Source organism: Leuresthes tenuis, unplaced genomic scaffold, assembly GCF_036924035.1.
Source record: "Leuresthes tenuis unplaced genomic scaffold, fLeuTen1.0.hap1 SCAF_3, whole genome shotgun sequence".
Taxonomy (NCBI): domain Eukaryota; kingdom Metazoa; phylum Chordata; class Actinopteri; order Atheriniformes; family Atherinopsidae; genus Leuresthes; species Leuresthes tenuis.
The window spans coordinates 18,098,455-18,113,963 of NW_027325357.1; the positions used below are offsets into that span (position 1 = coordinate 18,098,455).

A 15,509-nucleotide genomic window follows, 5' to 3' on the forward strand; every position below is an offset into this window, starting at 1 on the left:
TAAAAAAAGGACAAAGGAGTGACTCACAATGTTCGGTCTCATGGTGATCTTGTGACTCTTCACTACCTCCCAGTTTCTTGTGTACATATGCTTAGGAATGTTCACGGTTCCCCTCTCCTTTCCAAGAACCACATGTACAATTACGGGCGAATAGAGCATCACAGAGAAAACATTATTATCTTGTCACTGTAAATATCAGTATTTGGCCTTTAGAAAGTCCCTGTTAATTGCTGCTTTAGTCCTGCTTCAGGATCTCCCACCCCCCCAACGTCTGTTTGTATGTATTCTACCTGATCCTCTGTTAGCCACACACACCCAGTGACTGAAGAACAGAAACACAAACTGTGGTAATTAAACGCAAATGTGGGGCTTTTGCTCTCACCAATGGAGTCAGTGAGGGGTTGTATGTGGTGAGCGGCCAGGTTTCAATGGTGGGCAAATGAACTGACCAACCAAACAAGAGACAGAAACACTGCTCTCTTGCATCAGAGGAGCTGAATTGTAGGGAACAAAAGAAGGAATGAGATGAATGTGAGAGAAAAAAATGAAAGGCGACAAAAGACCAACAGTGTCTGTCAGTGAAATTCAACATTGCTTCATAGTCAATGATTATTATATAATACCAGCTGCCCAGTAACATTTTCTGTGTCAATTGTTCTCGCACCATATCTGTGGTCACACTGGCAAAGTGGCATTTCTTTAGAGCGCTGACATTATTCAGAGCTCAAAGTTTGTCAAATTTTCAAACCTAATTATTCGCTGACATGACATCACGTCACAGAGTTTTTAGCGGTTCTCTGATCACAAAAGGCTTCATAACACTGTTTTCCCACATGCACACAGGTATTCGATCAGAATTCGATAAAGGAACCATTGATTTTGACCAAGCATACACTCCTCATAAAGTCAGTTTTGCTGACATATGCTCAACAAATTGAACAATGACACTCAAACTCTAACACTGAGACTCCCTTACCTTCTAATCCTAGACAACATGCTGAGAAATAGCATGCAAACTCAAGACGAAACACAAACAACATGGATGGTTGGCAAAGTTATGATGGGTTATGAATACATGGCATTTGGTTGGCTTATGTTTTCCGGTATGCTCACCACTTCTTCTAAGAATGTAGTATCTTCAGCTCCTTTTTTTGTAGTCTAAATTCTCTTGAAATATGAAGTTTGAGGTTAAAAAGTGCTGTATATGCTCAATAAACACATCACTGAGTCAATAAAGACTGACATCAGCACACATGTGGCCAAAAATGTAACAACCAAACGAGGAGCCCCTTGTCAGTGGACAAAACTGTAGGTACAGAGGGGCCCTATTCTGTCAGAGTTGCCTCTCTTATCTTTTCCCTCGTGTCTCAGCTCGATGAGTACTGGGAGTTCTCAGAAGACAGAAAGCCGAAAGTTCTATGAAAGCTGCTACACTGTGTGCCTTCCTCCTCTTTCAGCTGTGTGAGAAATGCTTTAGCCACATTGTGCTGAGAAGTGATCACATTTCAGTATAGTTTCAAAGAAAGAAAGAAAGAAAAACCCTGACATGCCCACCAAAGGCTGCTCTGCTCATTTGATGATAAAGGATGCATCATCAGTGGTATAATATACAAACAGACACCACTCATTGCAGTGTATCTAAATAGATTGATTATTTTCTGCCTTATATGTGTTTGAAATAGGGATTTTAATCAAAATACAGCAACATTTCTAAAAGAAAGGACCCTCTGTAATATGTAAACAAAGTGTAAATCAAACAGAGCGCAGTCATTCGCTAATGAGAAAATCCCACTTGTTAGATGACAATGATGACATTTCAATGCTGAAATGGAGAAATGTGTTTATCTACTCATTTATTCATTTCCTTGAAAAACCTTCTCTCGTATGGATTTCAGGGCTAGCAAGAAGTTTCTGATAAGTGTTTGCAGTTAGATGGTTGCAAAATACTGACACGTTGTGACATAAAAGACGCAGGTTGGGGTTTGCAGGAGATACAGATGTGGAGAGATTCTTCACTGTGCACGTGCAACACTTGGACACATGGACAGACCCCCTCACATTCCTTTCCCCTGCATGTGTTTCTTTTTCTTTTTCTTTTTTTTTTTGCTTACTGTTTCAGCGTCAGTCTACACTTCCTAATCACAAAGATTGGAAGTGACAATTTTTTCCTTTATATCCGAAGAAATTGATTATTGTTGCAGGCCAATTGCCTGGCATTTATTAACAGTGTAAACTACACGTGTCATTTTGTCTACCCATTTGTGTGCATGCCTCTTTAGCCTCTGACGCTTTCAGAAGACCTGACTTCTCCGAGTATTATGCTCTGGTCACTGCTGCTCCCTGGTGGAGGCCCGCTGGTGTGTGCATGCATGAAGGACAAGTGAAAGAGTAGGGAAACTTCTGTCTGTAAGATATTTTTTTACCAAAATGAACCAGAGATTAATACTCTTACATATATAGCTGAATGAATAGATAGACCGCATTCAATGATTCCTAAAAGGAAGGTTCAAATACTAACTGTGGCAGAAGCAATTTTTCGAAGATAAATCCTTTCTTATTGTCATTTTCACTTTCAGACCAAGTTAAGGTTACACCATGTTTGTGGTAGTATATAAAATGTCAATGTATTTATCTTGGTGATAATTCTACCCCCCAATAGTTAAACTTATTTTGGCTGTCTTTGCACCAAAGTGCTTCTCAAATAATCCTTTAGCTTTCATACTTCCCTGTATTGTGCAGCTGTTTGGTCAACATGTGCTCTGTTTACTGTAAATACGCTGTAGACGTAGACATACTTGACTATTATCACAAAAACAAAAGCTACACATTACGTAGAATAATCTATCCAGGTGTCACATAAAATGTTATCAATTATTATAATCAGTGCAGTGGTTGGGGCAAGATCAATATTTTTAATTTATGCGAATGTAGAATAATTTTTGAGGACCTCCGATAAAAAAGTTAGGTCTGCCTGTTTCTGTGCTGATACACCATCCAGCCAGCTGTTTACTTGACGCATTTTGATTGTTCAGTTAGTTAAAAACAGAGCTTATAAATCATGATCAAATTGAATATATACTCTTAGTTCTTTTATGTAAAAAAAAATCTGATGACGTTCAAGTGACGTAGAAAGACATCAGTGACTATAACAAATAAAGACAATGTCTAACTTCACGGACTCAAACCACGAAGGAGAAATCGTTGGTACTGTCTCTTTAAATCCCAGCTCGTCGTGTCTGTAACGGTGACGTGTCTCTACAGTCCTCCCTCTCTTCCTACTCCCGGTGGCTCAGTTAGTGAGACTGGTTTGATTTCCACAGTAAAGAAGCGTTTAACTGAACAGTGGCGACATCATGGGCAGTGAGTATTACTTTGTCACACGAGCTCTTTAAGACCGATCATTCAAGACTCCTTTAAAACTCATTTTTATGTTTTGTTTTAATGTGTTTTTATTAACTTAGTTAGCTCACGGTATCGGTACTGGCTTTGATAGCGGACTGCTAGCTTACGTTGATAGCTAGTTGGTTGATTGTTACTTTTGTGTTTATAGACTATTTACAATGAGTAATAATTTAAGGAATTAATCAGTGATTTGACCGTTTTCATACGCTGGATTTATTGCTTTTAGTTCAGTTTTAGGGCCGACCTGTGGACCGCGTTGAACGGAAACCAAATGTTAGCTACCTTGTTAGCCACTCATTCAAAGACATTGACAATCTAGTGATGACGACGCATAACGCAGTCGGTATCATATTGAGCCTGCAGTTGATAAAATGTGCTAAATGGTACCAGAGACGCGTGACAGACAGAGTGTGAAATAATGCCATCGTAAACACCGCGACACTAAATGCTGTTTTTGTTGGATATTGTAAATTAAGATTTTTTCCTGGAGTCCGCCCCCCCAACCATACACTGCCACGTCCCATTGATGTCCAGCTATTATCTCCTGTTAAACCTCTCATGCTTGCTTGTTTCCAGTCAAATTCTTGGAGGTGATAAAACCGTTCTGTGCAGTGCTGCCAGAAATCCAAAAACCCGAGAGAAAGGTGCTTATTTTATTTTTTATTTCACCCTCATTAAAGTCTTGTAATACCATATCTAAATAAGCCTTATGTTGGCTGCCTCCTGTTAAATCCTTCTCAATATGTTTAACCAACAGATCCAGTTCAGAGAAAAAGTGTTATGGACTGCCATTACTCTCTTCATCTTTCTGGTGTGTTGCCAGGTAAGTGTCACTGTGCATTTTTCCACATTTTCAGTTGTTATTTCCATTCTATATATTTATTAAATGAGAAAGTTAGTGTTATTATGGCTTGATATCATTATCTACCGAGGCTGTGCAAGTGTATTGATTCCAGTATTTTAACAGTTATCACTTAAGACAATAGAAATACCTGTTGCACTGTAAGCTTTCTTTCATTTATGTATTTTCACCATTAGATCTGTCATAGACTCATTATTATGGTCAATTTGTATTGATTTAGTTCTGTCTGGTATTTTCATTTGAATAGTTTTCACCTTAAATGACCCCAGATTTGTCAACTGCACGAGCCAGAAAAACAATGACAGTAGCTACTGGATTTACTTTCAGTTCTGCTACTATGTTTATAGCCTATTTGTAAGGAGTGGTATTTAATTGAGATCTAGCCTGAAATATGAGTTCTGTTTCTTACTGTTGCCTAAAAACTTTAAATAGTTAGATCAGGGTAACACCCTGTTGTAGAAAGGAAAGTAATTGCAGCCATTTGAACTACAGTTGGACATTAAGGGATTTCACTGGGCCAAAGAAAGCCACAACCAATTGTTACGGTGACAAATTGTCATTGACGGTTTAGATTTGTTTAGGTCGTTGCTCATTCGGCTGATCGTGTTCACAAGCAGTAAATCAGCATCATTTAGAATTGACATTTTGCCTGTCGCAGATTAAGTGCCTGCCTGATTGTTCAAACCATCAACCGCAAGCAATAGAAGTTAAATAATATCTGTCCACATGTAATATCTCGTCCACAAAAGCAATTAAAACTGTTTGTGTGAACTCTGCTCCTCCAGATTCCGCTCTTTGGCATAATGTCCTCAGACTCTGCAGATCCGTTCTACTGGATGAGAGTCATTCTGGCGTCAAACAGAGGTATCTGTCAAGCACAGATTGAAAAAAGACTAAATGCAAGTCTGCTGTGTCAACCTAACAATAGTATCTCCCTCCAGGTACTCTGATGGAGCTGGGTATCTCACCTATTGTCACCTCTGGGCTGATAATGCAGCTGCTTGCTGGAGCTAAGATCATTGAAGTTGGAGACACCCCAAAGGACAGAGCCCTGTTTAATGGAGCCCAGAAATGTAAGTAAACTGATAAGTTGGTGCTTTTAAGGTGGTCAGAATTGACAGTTTTGTTCTCTAACCTTTGATTGTGTTTTCAGTATTTGGGATGATCATCACCATTGGCCAGGCTATCGTGTATGTGATGACTGGCATGTATGGAGATCCATCAGAGATGGGTGCTGGGATCTGTCTGCTCATCATCATTCAGGTAAGAACACAAGGAATTTCCTTAACCGTATCGTAACCAATTGTGGATTGTAAAAGAATCGAGTATGTGGAAAAGAATCTCTGATTGTGCACTTGTAACGAAAATGTTAGAGTATAAATTCAATGTCAACAAACCACTAGATGTAGATTTTGACTGCAGAGATTAACCTGGCCTTTAGTTCAGATCAATGGAGCTTAATACTCTCAAATTGAAATGCACTTCCTGTTGAATTGATGGCTTTAGAAGCACTTACAGACATCCTTAGCTCCCGTTTTGAGGACAAAAGGGTCTGATGTATTCCATAAACTAAAAATAGTCAAGATTCTCCAAAGAAATGCAAGTTCATAGTTCATAATTTTCACATGACTGCATCAGGATTCTTCCAACTGACTGTAACTGTTGTGTTCTTCTACAGCTGTTTGTAGCCGGGCTGATTGTGCTGCTGCTGGATGAGTTGCTCCAGAAGGGCTATGGTCTTGGTTCAGGAATCTCGCTGTTCATTGCCACGAACATCTGTGAGACCATCGTATGGAAGGCCTTTAGTCCCACCACTGTGAACACTGGAAGAGGTGAGGGGCCACAGAATAAATCGTTTTTGGTCTGAGAAGTGAGCATATCATGGAAACGCTCAGAAGTCATCGATGTCGCTTCTTTGCTGTTCCCAAAAGCATTTAAAACATTTTTTTTTCCACTTTATGTTTTTAGGCACAGAGTTTGAGGGCGCAATCATCGCGCTTTTCCATCTGCTCGCTACAAGGACTGACAAGGTGCGAGCTCTAAGAGAGGCCTTCTACAGACAGAACCTGCCCAACCTCATGAACCTTATCGCCACTGTGTTCGTCTTCGCTGTAGTGATATACTTTCAGGTGAGTTGCTGTCGCTCTGCTTGTGTTGCTTCACCTCAAAATGCTTAAGGGATCTAATAGGAATCATTAAATGAAATGTATATTTTCTCACAGGGATTCAGGGTGGATCTGCCAATCAAGTCGGCTCGCTATCGTGGCCAGTACAACACCTACCCTATCAAGCTGTTTTACACCTCCAACATTCCCATCATCCTGCAGTCTGCCTTAGTTTCCAACCTCTATGTTATCTCCCAGATGCTTTCCACAAGGTTCAGTGGGAATTTCCTGGTTAATCTGCTTGGAACGTGGTCTGTAAGTATACACCTATTTACTTTTTCTCTATGTTTCTCAGTTAAGCTCTGGACTCCCTGGTATTTCCTTGTCTTTAGTATTATTCTGATCTCAAAATGTTCAGGTCGTCTGCCCCGTTCCTGTGTGCACATTATTTTAGGAACACCGTGAAGGGATTTCTGCAATTCTGGCAAAAAACATATGTTTTGTACTTCAGAATAAAGTCATTTAAATGTTGGTGGTCAGAGGTCAATGTTGGTGTGACCTCACACAAAGGATTCAAATGCTAATTATGACCAAACTGCAGCAGCCGACATGTAAGAGAGGATGGTACAAATATGAATAACGGCTCATAAAGCTTCAGAAAAACATAATCTAAGACGAAAAGTTACCTTTTGTGTTTTATTAAAAGTTACAAAACAGTATGATTTTGAATATATGACTCAATCCACCTTATATGGCTGTCTTGGAGTTAAGCTGAGGTGTGTAAGAATGATGTAGGGCAAAAAAAAAAAAAAAAATGGATTTAAAGATTTATATTTTGTTAGCTCTCAATGAATAAATGAACAGTTTTCTTCCTCTTGAATGCAGCATTCTTTTTCTGCTCATGTCTACAGGACGCCACATCTGGAGGCCCAGCCCGTGCTTATCCTGTCGGGGGACTCTGTTACTACCTCTCTCCGCCCGAGTCTTTTTACTCCGTTCTCGACGACCCTGTCCACGCCCTCATCTACATCGCCTTCATGCTGGGCTCATGTGCCTTTTTCTCAAAAACCTGGATCGAAGTCTCAGGATCTTCTGCAAAGGATGTAAGTCACAGCTACTCTTCAGCATGCGTTGTTATTTATTGATTTTTCTACCAGTGTTAAAGCTTTGTTCTTCACCATCTCGCAGGTGGCCAAGCAGCTGAAGGAGCAGCAGATGGTGATGAGGGGACACAGAGAAACCTCAATGGTTCATGAACTGAACAGGTAAACTCAAACATCCTCTAAAACATGGACCATTTCCACAGTTGAAATGATTTTTTTTATTATGAATTAATTGTTTAGTATGAATTCAGCTAACGGCCACACTGTCACTGTTTACCCTGACTGACATAACCACCCCTAACTTCCCCTTTTCCTGTTCTTTCCTCAGAGATCATTTTATAATCTGAATTATAATGTACTCAATGTCTCTCTCTTGTTTTTATTTTAAGGTACATTCCTACCGCAGCAGCCTTTGGTGGACTGTGTATCGGTGCTTTATCAGTGATGGCGGACTTCCTCGGAGCCATCGGCTCCGGCACTGGAATCCTATTGGCCGTCACCATCATCTATCAGTACTTTGAAATTTTTGTCAAAGAACAGACTGAAGTGGGCAGCTTTGGAGGCCTGCTTTTCTAGGAGAGCCACGATTGTCCCGCCCACCCACTTTTATTAGGATCGCCAACCTTGCATTTATCTTACATCCCCTGCATCCTCACCTCAGCTGTTTCAAGACGTTTGAGGACTCTTCAGGAACCTTAGCTGAAATGGGAGAGTGTGAAGTGTTGGAGCTACATGTTGTCATTCACATCATTTGCTCCCTCCATACATCTTCTAAATTATGCACAGACCACCATTTCAGCTCAACTTCATCCATTTTTTTTTTAAATTTTAAAGGTTTTTTTATTTTTTTTTTTATATACCTGACTCCAGAATGAAGCTCCCCATGATTCACTCGAAGGCTTCCTGTGGGAGTTTCGTTTGTTTTCTCTTCCTTCTCCAGACTGACAAATGAGCGCTTCAGTATGCAGGCATACTTGACTTGGATGATGACGGTCAACTGCCTGCTGTGTGCTTAGTGTTTTCTTAGTCTGTACCTTATCTATCAGCTTTATTTTGTTTCTCTGTTAACCTGCCAATCAGGTGAAGATGTGGACCAGAAACTGAACTGTCATATGCTGAGTCAAGTACTGTATATGTTCCTTAAGTATGACCTTGTGTAAGAGCTTGAATGTGGTCAGGGTCCCAAATAAAGAGGATATGGAGCTCACATTGGGTTCCAGCCTCAAAAGGAATGGGTTTTTTTAACCATGTGAGGGAGGGGAAAAAAGCAGCTCCTGTTGTTTTAATGTGTGGCATTCCGAGGGATCTGCAGTATTAAACCATGTGTCAAATTCATTCTTGTTACCCACATCCTAAGATCCTTTTTTTTTTTTTTTTTTGTTATTTCCTCTGCATATAATCACTTTTTTTCCAGACCAATGTTTATCTGTACATAGGCCATGCATTGAATAACTTTGGATTTGTCCTAAGTGTAAGATAAAGTCTTTGAATATGTTAAAACTAAATGCATTTCAGAACAAACTTGTATAAAAAAAATTCTCAATAAAATAAAAAAAGACTTGAAAAGAGGTTCACTTTTGATAAGTTGTCTCGGCTGCATCGCCCATCTTTACTCAGGTATTTTTCTAGCGCCGTTGGTGGTGCTTCTGTTTGCATAGTTAAAATATTCTGAGGTCTCTGCAGTGTTTGGATGCTGCTTAATTCTGAACACTTTTGCAGCTTCGGTCATTTGGGAATTAATTAGGGTTTTCAATGTGTGTGTTTGTATTTTTGTTTTGGATTTGTTAAAGAGAATTCATCTGTTCAGAGATCTCTTTGGAACACCCACGACCACATCTGGGATCAGTTGAATTGAATGAGATGCCTACTGATATGATGTATCTCCTCCAGTGTATGGGGATATGTATTCAATCGGTGTGGAACGAAAGATGAAAGCAACTGATCATTAAAGTCCTTTTCGATTGTTACTGTTTTGATATATACTTTTTATTCCACATGAGACTACAAGGCTGATAAAGCATAAAAGAAGAAAAAAAATAAACATTACTTTGTTGCCCCTCTCTTCTCTGGCCATGTGTTGATATGAAGAAAAATTTGAACATTCTTTGCTCTTCGGTTAAATGGATTAACATCCTGAAAAATGACTTCAGCATCACAAAGGTGTCCTTGACTGATGATGTCCTGTACCGGACATCAATCCTGTATCGTGAATGATTGTGGAAATCTGCTTCTTTTTTTTTTACCCTTCAGGCAGTCCTGGACTCGCACGAAACTAAAGTTCCAGCATAATCTCCAAGTCAGATATAGATCAACGATTCATCATTAAATATCACTTTCATCCAATCATTCACAGTCCATGCCTGTGGCTCTATAGTCTGCTGCAACCTTGTCATGTTGTGTTAAGGAATCAGTGATGGTTTGAATGATTTTTTTCTGGATGTAATTTTCTTCACTCACAAAAACTATTTCCACTCATTTGTTTTCCACCTGTTTTGTTGTGCATTTTCTATTACAAGACTCAGCTTTGAGTTTGTTGTCTTGATACTTTTCTAGACATTTTTCTTCGTTTTACCTATCTTCATACAACTGGGAATGACCAACATCTTTTGCCACCCTCTGATTTAAATTTTCTTCTGAAAGGATTTAGAATCCTTAGCATTGTTTCTACTCTCTTGTTTCCATGTTTCTCCCAATCAGCGACGTACAACAGCATATTTACCTATGTTGAAAATTACAAGGCGATTCTGTACGTTTTGTCCTCAACTTGATCTAAAAAGATTGCAAAAAATCTAAATTGTATGAAAAAAATTTTTTTTTTAAAGGTATGTTTTACAAAGCCATCAAGTGTGGTAATTTCATCATTTTCGGTTTTCTGATTCTTCCACTTCTTATACTATGGATTAATTGCATGAGACATATAATTTACAATGTAATGTATATTTTCCAGAACCTTCGCTAAAATGTGGAAGATTAATCCTGCGCAATGTTTTAACTATTATATCTATACAGAGGGACAGACACTACGGCGATTTTCTCGTTTTTCTGTAAAACCATGACGTTTTTGTATTGCAGGCGGCAGCAGAGCGTCCTGCAGCGTGAGTGCTACCGGAAATAGCAGAGAAGAAGAAGAGGCGCTCATCATGTTGTAACAAGGATAGTTGTGAAACAGCGCCCTGGTGATGGAGAGAAAGGTGTGATTATTTACTTCTGTAGTGTTGATTGACAGTAAGAGCGTTTATCGTCGGTGAACTGTCCGCTGCTTTAGTAGACCCAAAGAAGGAATTTAATCTGCTCCAGCGTGAAGAAATGAGCTCGGTCAGAGACGAAGGTGAGCATGCCGCGCTAAGCCCGCTAACTTTTCTGTAATGCTAACGCTGAAGTTTAGTTGAGAGTGAATGAAAAATGAAAATGTGCGTTGTATTAAAGTGGCTTATCAGGCGGCTTTCTGGGTGTGAATTAGTCGAAATAAGCTGCTGTATATAGCGAGTGGACGGCTACCACCTGGGCCATCACAGAATTTAACCTTGACCAACAACAATCTGCATGGCAATACGGAGGTTTCAGCACCACTTATTCATTAAAAAGGCTCGTTTTAAGATATGTTTTTTAAATAATCCCTAGTCACGTCACATAAACGCTGTCTGCGATCAAACAATATCATTATCTTTATTTTGGTGTCTGATTTAGTGGTTCAAAGCACCTCATTGCATTTTCTCTAGTGACTTGTTACTGACTTCCAGTAACTTGCATCCTAGTCAGTTATGTTACACATTTATTTATGATTTTATTCCACTTATTTGAAAGGAATCCGATCACGTTGCACGTAGATGTGTAACCTATTCAAACAGAGCACATATTGTTGTATAAAACCAATGCTTCTCGTCCGATTAGGCAGGCGGCTCCTCACAAAAGTGCTGCACCTGTTTTCATTGGTTGCTACATTTCAGGAGAACCAGCCTCCAGATGTGGAACCATCTGGCTCACTCCAAAATAGATAGAAGCAGCTCCACCACGAGGCAGTACACGCACAGTCAATTCTAACAAACATTTATCTAACAATGAATTAAAGTGAACACTTAGTGCTTTTCTGCAGAATAAGTACATTTTGGTATAATTTAGACACTTCTGTTGCTTCACAGTTTCAGTGCTGGACCTTTGGCCTGAAATCTAATGTTCATACGTTGTTGTGTTGGTACTCGTAGTCAAGCAAGATATTAGTGTACTTCCACACTTAAACCAGTTTAACTGCAGACTTGCCAGTCTTCAGTCACAGTCAAAGGGAGCCCGTGTACCACAGGGAGAGATCGCCCATCCATCGACCTCCATCCATTTTGTTCATGTTTTTCTTGCATATAATGGATAATTTCATATGTATTTTATTTGTTTGCATTTTTTTTGGTTACCTCTGTATAACTCTGTATGTAGAATGTCGTTAAAAATCATGTGAAATACCAATCACATTTCCCAAAAATGAAAAGTTATGCCCTCAGATGTCTTTCCTCTGCATCATCCCACAATCTGTCATTTAAAACAAGATCATTTACTGACTTGTACAACTGAGGTATTTGTGAATTATAGAAAGCAGAGAATGGTATTTTTTTAAATGCAACATGAATGATGTTTTGTGTTTGATTGACTGATAAATGAGCCTTTCCGGCCTGATTTACAGCTTTCCTATTCATTGAACAACCCGGCGTGTTAAACACCAGAATGTAAAGAATTGTAGGCGCGACCATGCACACACACACACACACACACACACACACACACACACACACACACACACACACACACAGACACACAGTCACACAGACACACAGTCACACACACACACACACACACACACACACACACACACACACACACACACACACACACACACACACACACACACACACACACTATTCAAGCAGACACTGTTTTAAAATGTTCTCAGACCATTTGTTTACAGTAACCTCTTTTTTTTCTCGAAACAGGCAAAGACAAAATCATCTTTGTCACCAAAGAGGATCATGAAACACCAAGCAGTGCTGAGCTCGTAGAGGAAGACCCCAACGACCCATACGAGGAGCGAGGTGAGGAGCAGCAACACTACCAGTCATCGGACTGAACTGGAGCGCTGCTAAAGCTTTTACAGGAGGCTTTTGGTGTACCGTGTATAAATTAATTCTTCCTATCTCTTTCTAGGTCTAATACTTCCCAATGGGGATATAAATTGGAACTGCCCCTGCCTGGGTGGTATGGCCAGCGGTCCCTGTGGGACTGAATTTAAGGAAGCCTTCTCCTGTTTCCACTACAGTAAGGAGGAAGTGAAGGGCTCCGAGTGCCTGGAGCAGTTCAGAGGTATGCAGGAGTGTTTGCAGCGCTACCCGGAGCTCTACCCACAAGAAGATGAGACACCATCTAGTCAGAGCTCAGAATCTACAGCTGCAGAGCCCTCAGGTGCGGAGCCCTCGGATACAGAGGCCTCGGGTGCGGAGCCCTCAGGTGCGGAGCCCTCAGGTGCGGAGCCCTCAGGTGCGGAGCCCTCGGATACAGAGGCCTCGGGTGCGGAGGCCTCGGATACAGAGGCCTCGGGTGCGGAGCCCTCGGATACAGAGGCCTCGGGTGCGGAGGCCTCTGTTGCAGAGCCCTCAGGTGTTAACTCAACACCTGCCTCTGAGCAGGACTCTGATACCACACTGCCCACCACAAAGAGCTCAGATGAGAGCTAATAATGAGCCTTAGTTTGTGTGCCATAAGGCTCATTATCTACAGTTTACCATCATTCATCCCCTAATGAGACAAAAATAATGCTTGTATATTTTTTTTAATATTATTTCTCCTTAGTTTTTCACAATTGAAGAATTAACAAACAAAAGGTCTTTGAAACATCATAAATCGTTGTTGCTGTCAGAGATGTGTGTTGGTATGAGAGCTGAAAGACTGAACGACTGACAGGTGATGGAGAGACCAGGTAAAACCAGATCATACAAACTGATATTGATAACCTGAAACCATTTGATCAGCTGTTTTAAAAAAAAACTAAAAAAAACAACAAGCTCCCTGCCCATGTAGACGGAGAACTAGTAGTGGCTGTGATAAGAGTAAAATTAATATAAATGTGAATGCAGCCGATTTGATATACAGAGAACATTCATTATGTCTTATGTGGCTGAGAAAAACCTGCAATGGAATTCTCCTGCAACCTGACTTGATGCATTATGACGCCTCAGGTCTGCGTGTGTTTAATACTCTGAATTAAGGTAAAAAAAATATATATATGTTGATGGTTTAAATTCAAACACTGGCTTCATTTCAAACAGTTTTCTGTAAACCTCAGTCAAGGCACTTAGAGGACCAAGCTGGTTATACCCACGGACTGCACGGTGTGTATAGGTTGATGTCTCGAGACAAACTGCTCTACGTGCCCACTCTGTGATTAACCATGACAACGTCAGAGGCTGCAAAGTTACAATAAAATGTGTTTTTGTACATTTTTCTCATCTGTTCTTTCATACTTGCATCTATCTCCTGTTTTTTTTTTTTTTTTTATTTGTACGTTACACAAAGCCTCCTCATATTAAACTTGACCTAAAGTTTATTTGAATAATGTCACTGTTATATTTGCTGAATTGAATAAGTATGAGTAATGGATATACTGAAGAATATTTCCTTGTGTGTGTGTGTGTGTTACGTGTTGCTTCCACTGTTGCCCTCTGCTCTGTGGGGCCGCACCTCTGCTAATTTATAACCAGACTGAAAACATTTACCTCATCTGAACCCAAACAAGGCAAAGTGCGGCAAAGGCTCAACTGAAGCGAACATTGGTGAAAGTTTTCTAATAAAAATGTCTTTGTCAAGTGAAATCTTTGATTTTTCTGTCGCCACGGTTGTCCCACCTAAAAATGACCTTGTGTTTTTTTTCTAACCTTCAACAAGAGCAAACAGGTTTTTATCACTAGGACTCGTGAGCAACTGAGAGCTGACCTCCAGCTCCTCTACCCCGGAGGTCTCTATGGGGACAAAACTATTTGTAGAAAAAATGCAACCCATTAGAGGACTCAGACCGTCTCTGTAACTTGTAGTTTTAAAGTGAAAAAATAGATGATTAATGCCGTACAGGCTTGTTATTGAGTATAATTAACTCTAATTAATATAGATAACTGATTCATTGTGTGACCCACAGAGTTCAGTGTGTCTTGTCGGATGCTGCTGGCTGAGTTTGGGTAGGTTTTCTCGTGGAGACCTCATGTATTCTCCGCACTCCCTTGAAATAGTACAGAAACAACTTTGGTAGAATTATATAGGAGTGTGACGAAGGCTCAAGACTGTTCTTTGAAACTGCTCTCAATACTTCATTAAATACACTTGAAAAAAGTCGTACGGCTTGCAGAGGCACATTAAGAACGGATCATAGATAACTGAATTACTTTTTATAGGGCAAGGAGTGCTGCTGATCACAGGTCAGCTGTAGAATTGTATGTAGAGTTAGTCAAGCTCGTCTTGCAACGTAACAATACTTCGATACTACAATACCACGTTGAATTTCTCAGTAAACAGGAATTTTCTTGATTGGATTTTGCACTTCAGCTGCATCGGTGATACGAGTGCCGAGTTTCTTCAGTTGGATAATGAGTTGTCGTAGTTCAGATTGGAAACGGTTAAAACAAGATTGACTTTCTCATTGAGGAAGGATTTGACCTTTGTTTAAAGTGTAAGCTGAAAAAGTTGGCTTTGAAACCAGATTTGATTTGTAGATCTTGTTTAAAAAGACTGTCAAATTTAAAAAAGGGGCCAGATTAAGCTTGAAATTTTGAATGAATACAGCACTTCCCTCCCGCTCCCTCTCTGCTGTGCTTCAGTTCTGTCTCCAAAATCAAGATGCTCTGATAGTCATGTGTGACTATATGTATGAGATACTGACGGCTCCTGAAAGGTTATTTAATGCAAGCGCGATTACACAGAGACCCGTAATTCTCCTGGGTCTCTGTGTAGACTGCAGCAGAATTGGATTTTTGACGTTGCTTTTACATTAGATCAAACTAATTTGCCATT

The 15,509-nt window shown here is 40.1% G+C and overlaps 2 protein-coding genes across 3 annotated transcripts; both read left to right on the forward strand.

The window, feature by feature from the left end:
* Window positions 1-3,261: 3,261 nt before the first annotated feature.
* On the forward strand, window positions 3,262-9,435 carry sec61a1a (SEC61 translocon subunit alpha 1a). Its single transcript, XM_072382241.1, has 12 exons — window positions 3,262-3,360; window positions 3,979-4,046; window positions 4,160-4,225; window positions 5,050-5,128; window positions 5,206-5,337; window positions 5,418-5,527; window positions 5,943-6,096; window positions 6,233-6,393; window positions 6,487-6,684; window positions 7,281-7,472; window positions 7,558-7,634; window positions 7,862-9,435. The coding sequence occupies exons 1-12, from the start codon at window positions 3,354-3,356 to the stop codon at window positions 8,046-8,048; spliced, it is 1,431 nt and encodes a 476-aa protein (XP_072238342.1). The 5' UTR covers window positions 3,262-3,353; the 3' UTR covers window positions 8,049-9,435.
* Window positions 9,436-10,591: 1,156 nt separating this feature from the next.
* chchd4b (coiled-coil-helix-coiled-coil-helix domain containing 4b) lies at window positions 10,592-13,524 on the forward strand. 2 transcript variants are annotated; one of them, XM_072382243.1, is made up of 5 exons: window positions 10,592-10,800; window positions 12,449-12,547; window positions 12,660-12,914; window positions 12,960-12,989; window positions 13,110-13,524. In XM_072382243.1, the coding sequence occupies exons 1-5, from the start codon at window positions 10,779-10,781 to the stop codon at window positions 13,184-13,186; spliced, it is 483 nt and encodes a 160-aa protein (XP_072238344.1). In that variant the 5' UTR covers window positions 10,592-10,778; the 3' UTR covers window positions 13,187-13,524. The 2 variants fall into 2 exon arrangements, with proteins under 2 accessions (XP_072238344.1, XP_072238343.1); XM_072382242.1 differs by lacking the exon at window positions 12,960-12,989 and having other exon boundaries at window positions 12,660-12,944.
* Window positions 13,525-15,509: the final 1,985 nt, after the last annotated feature.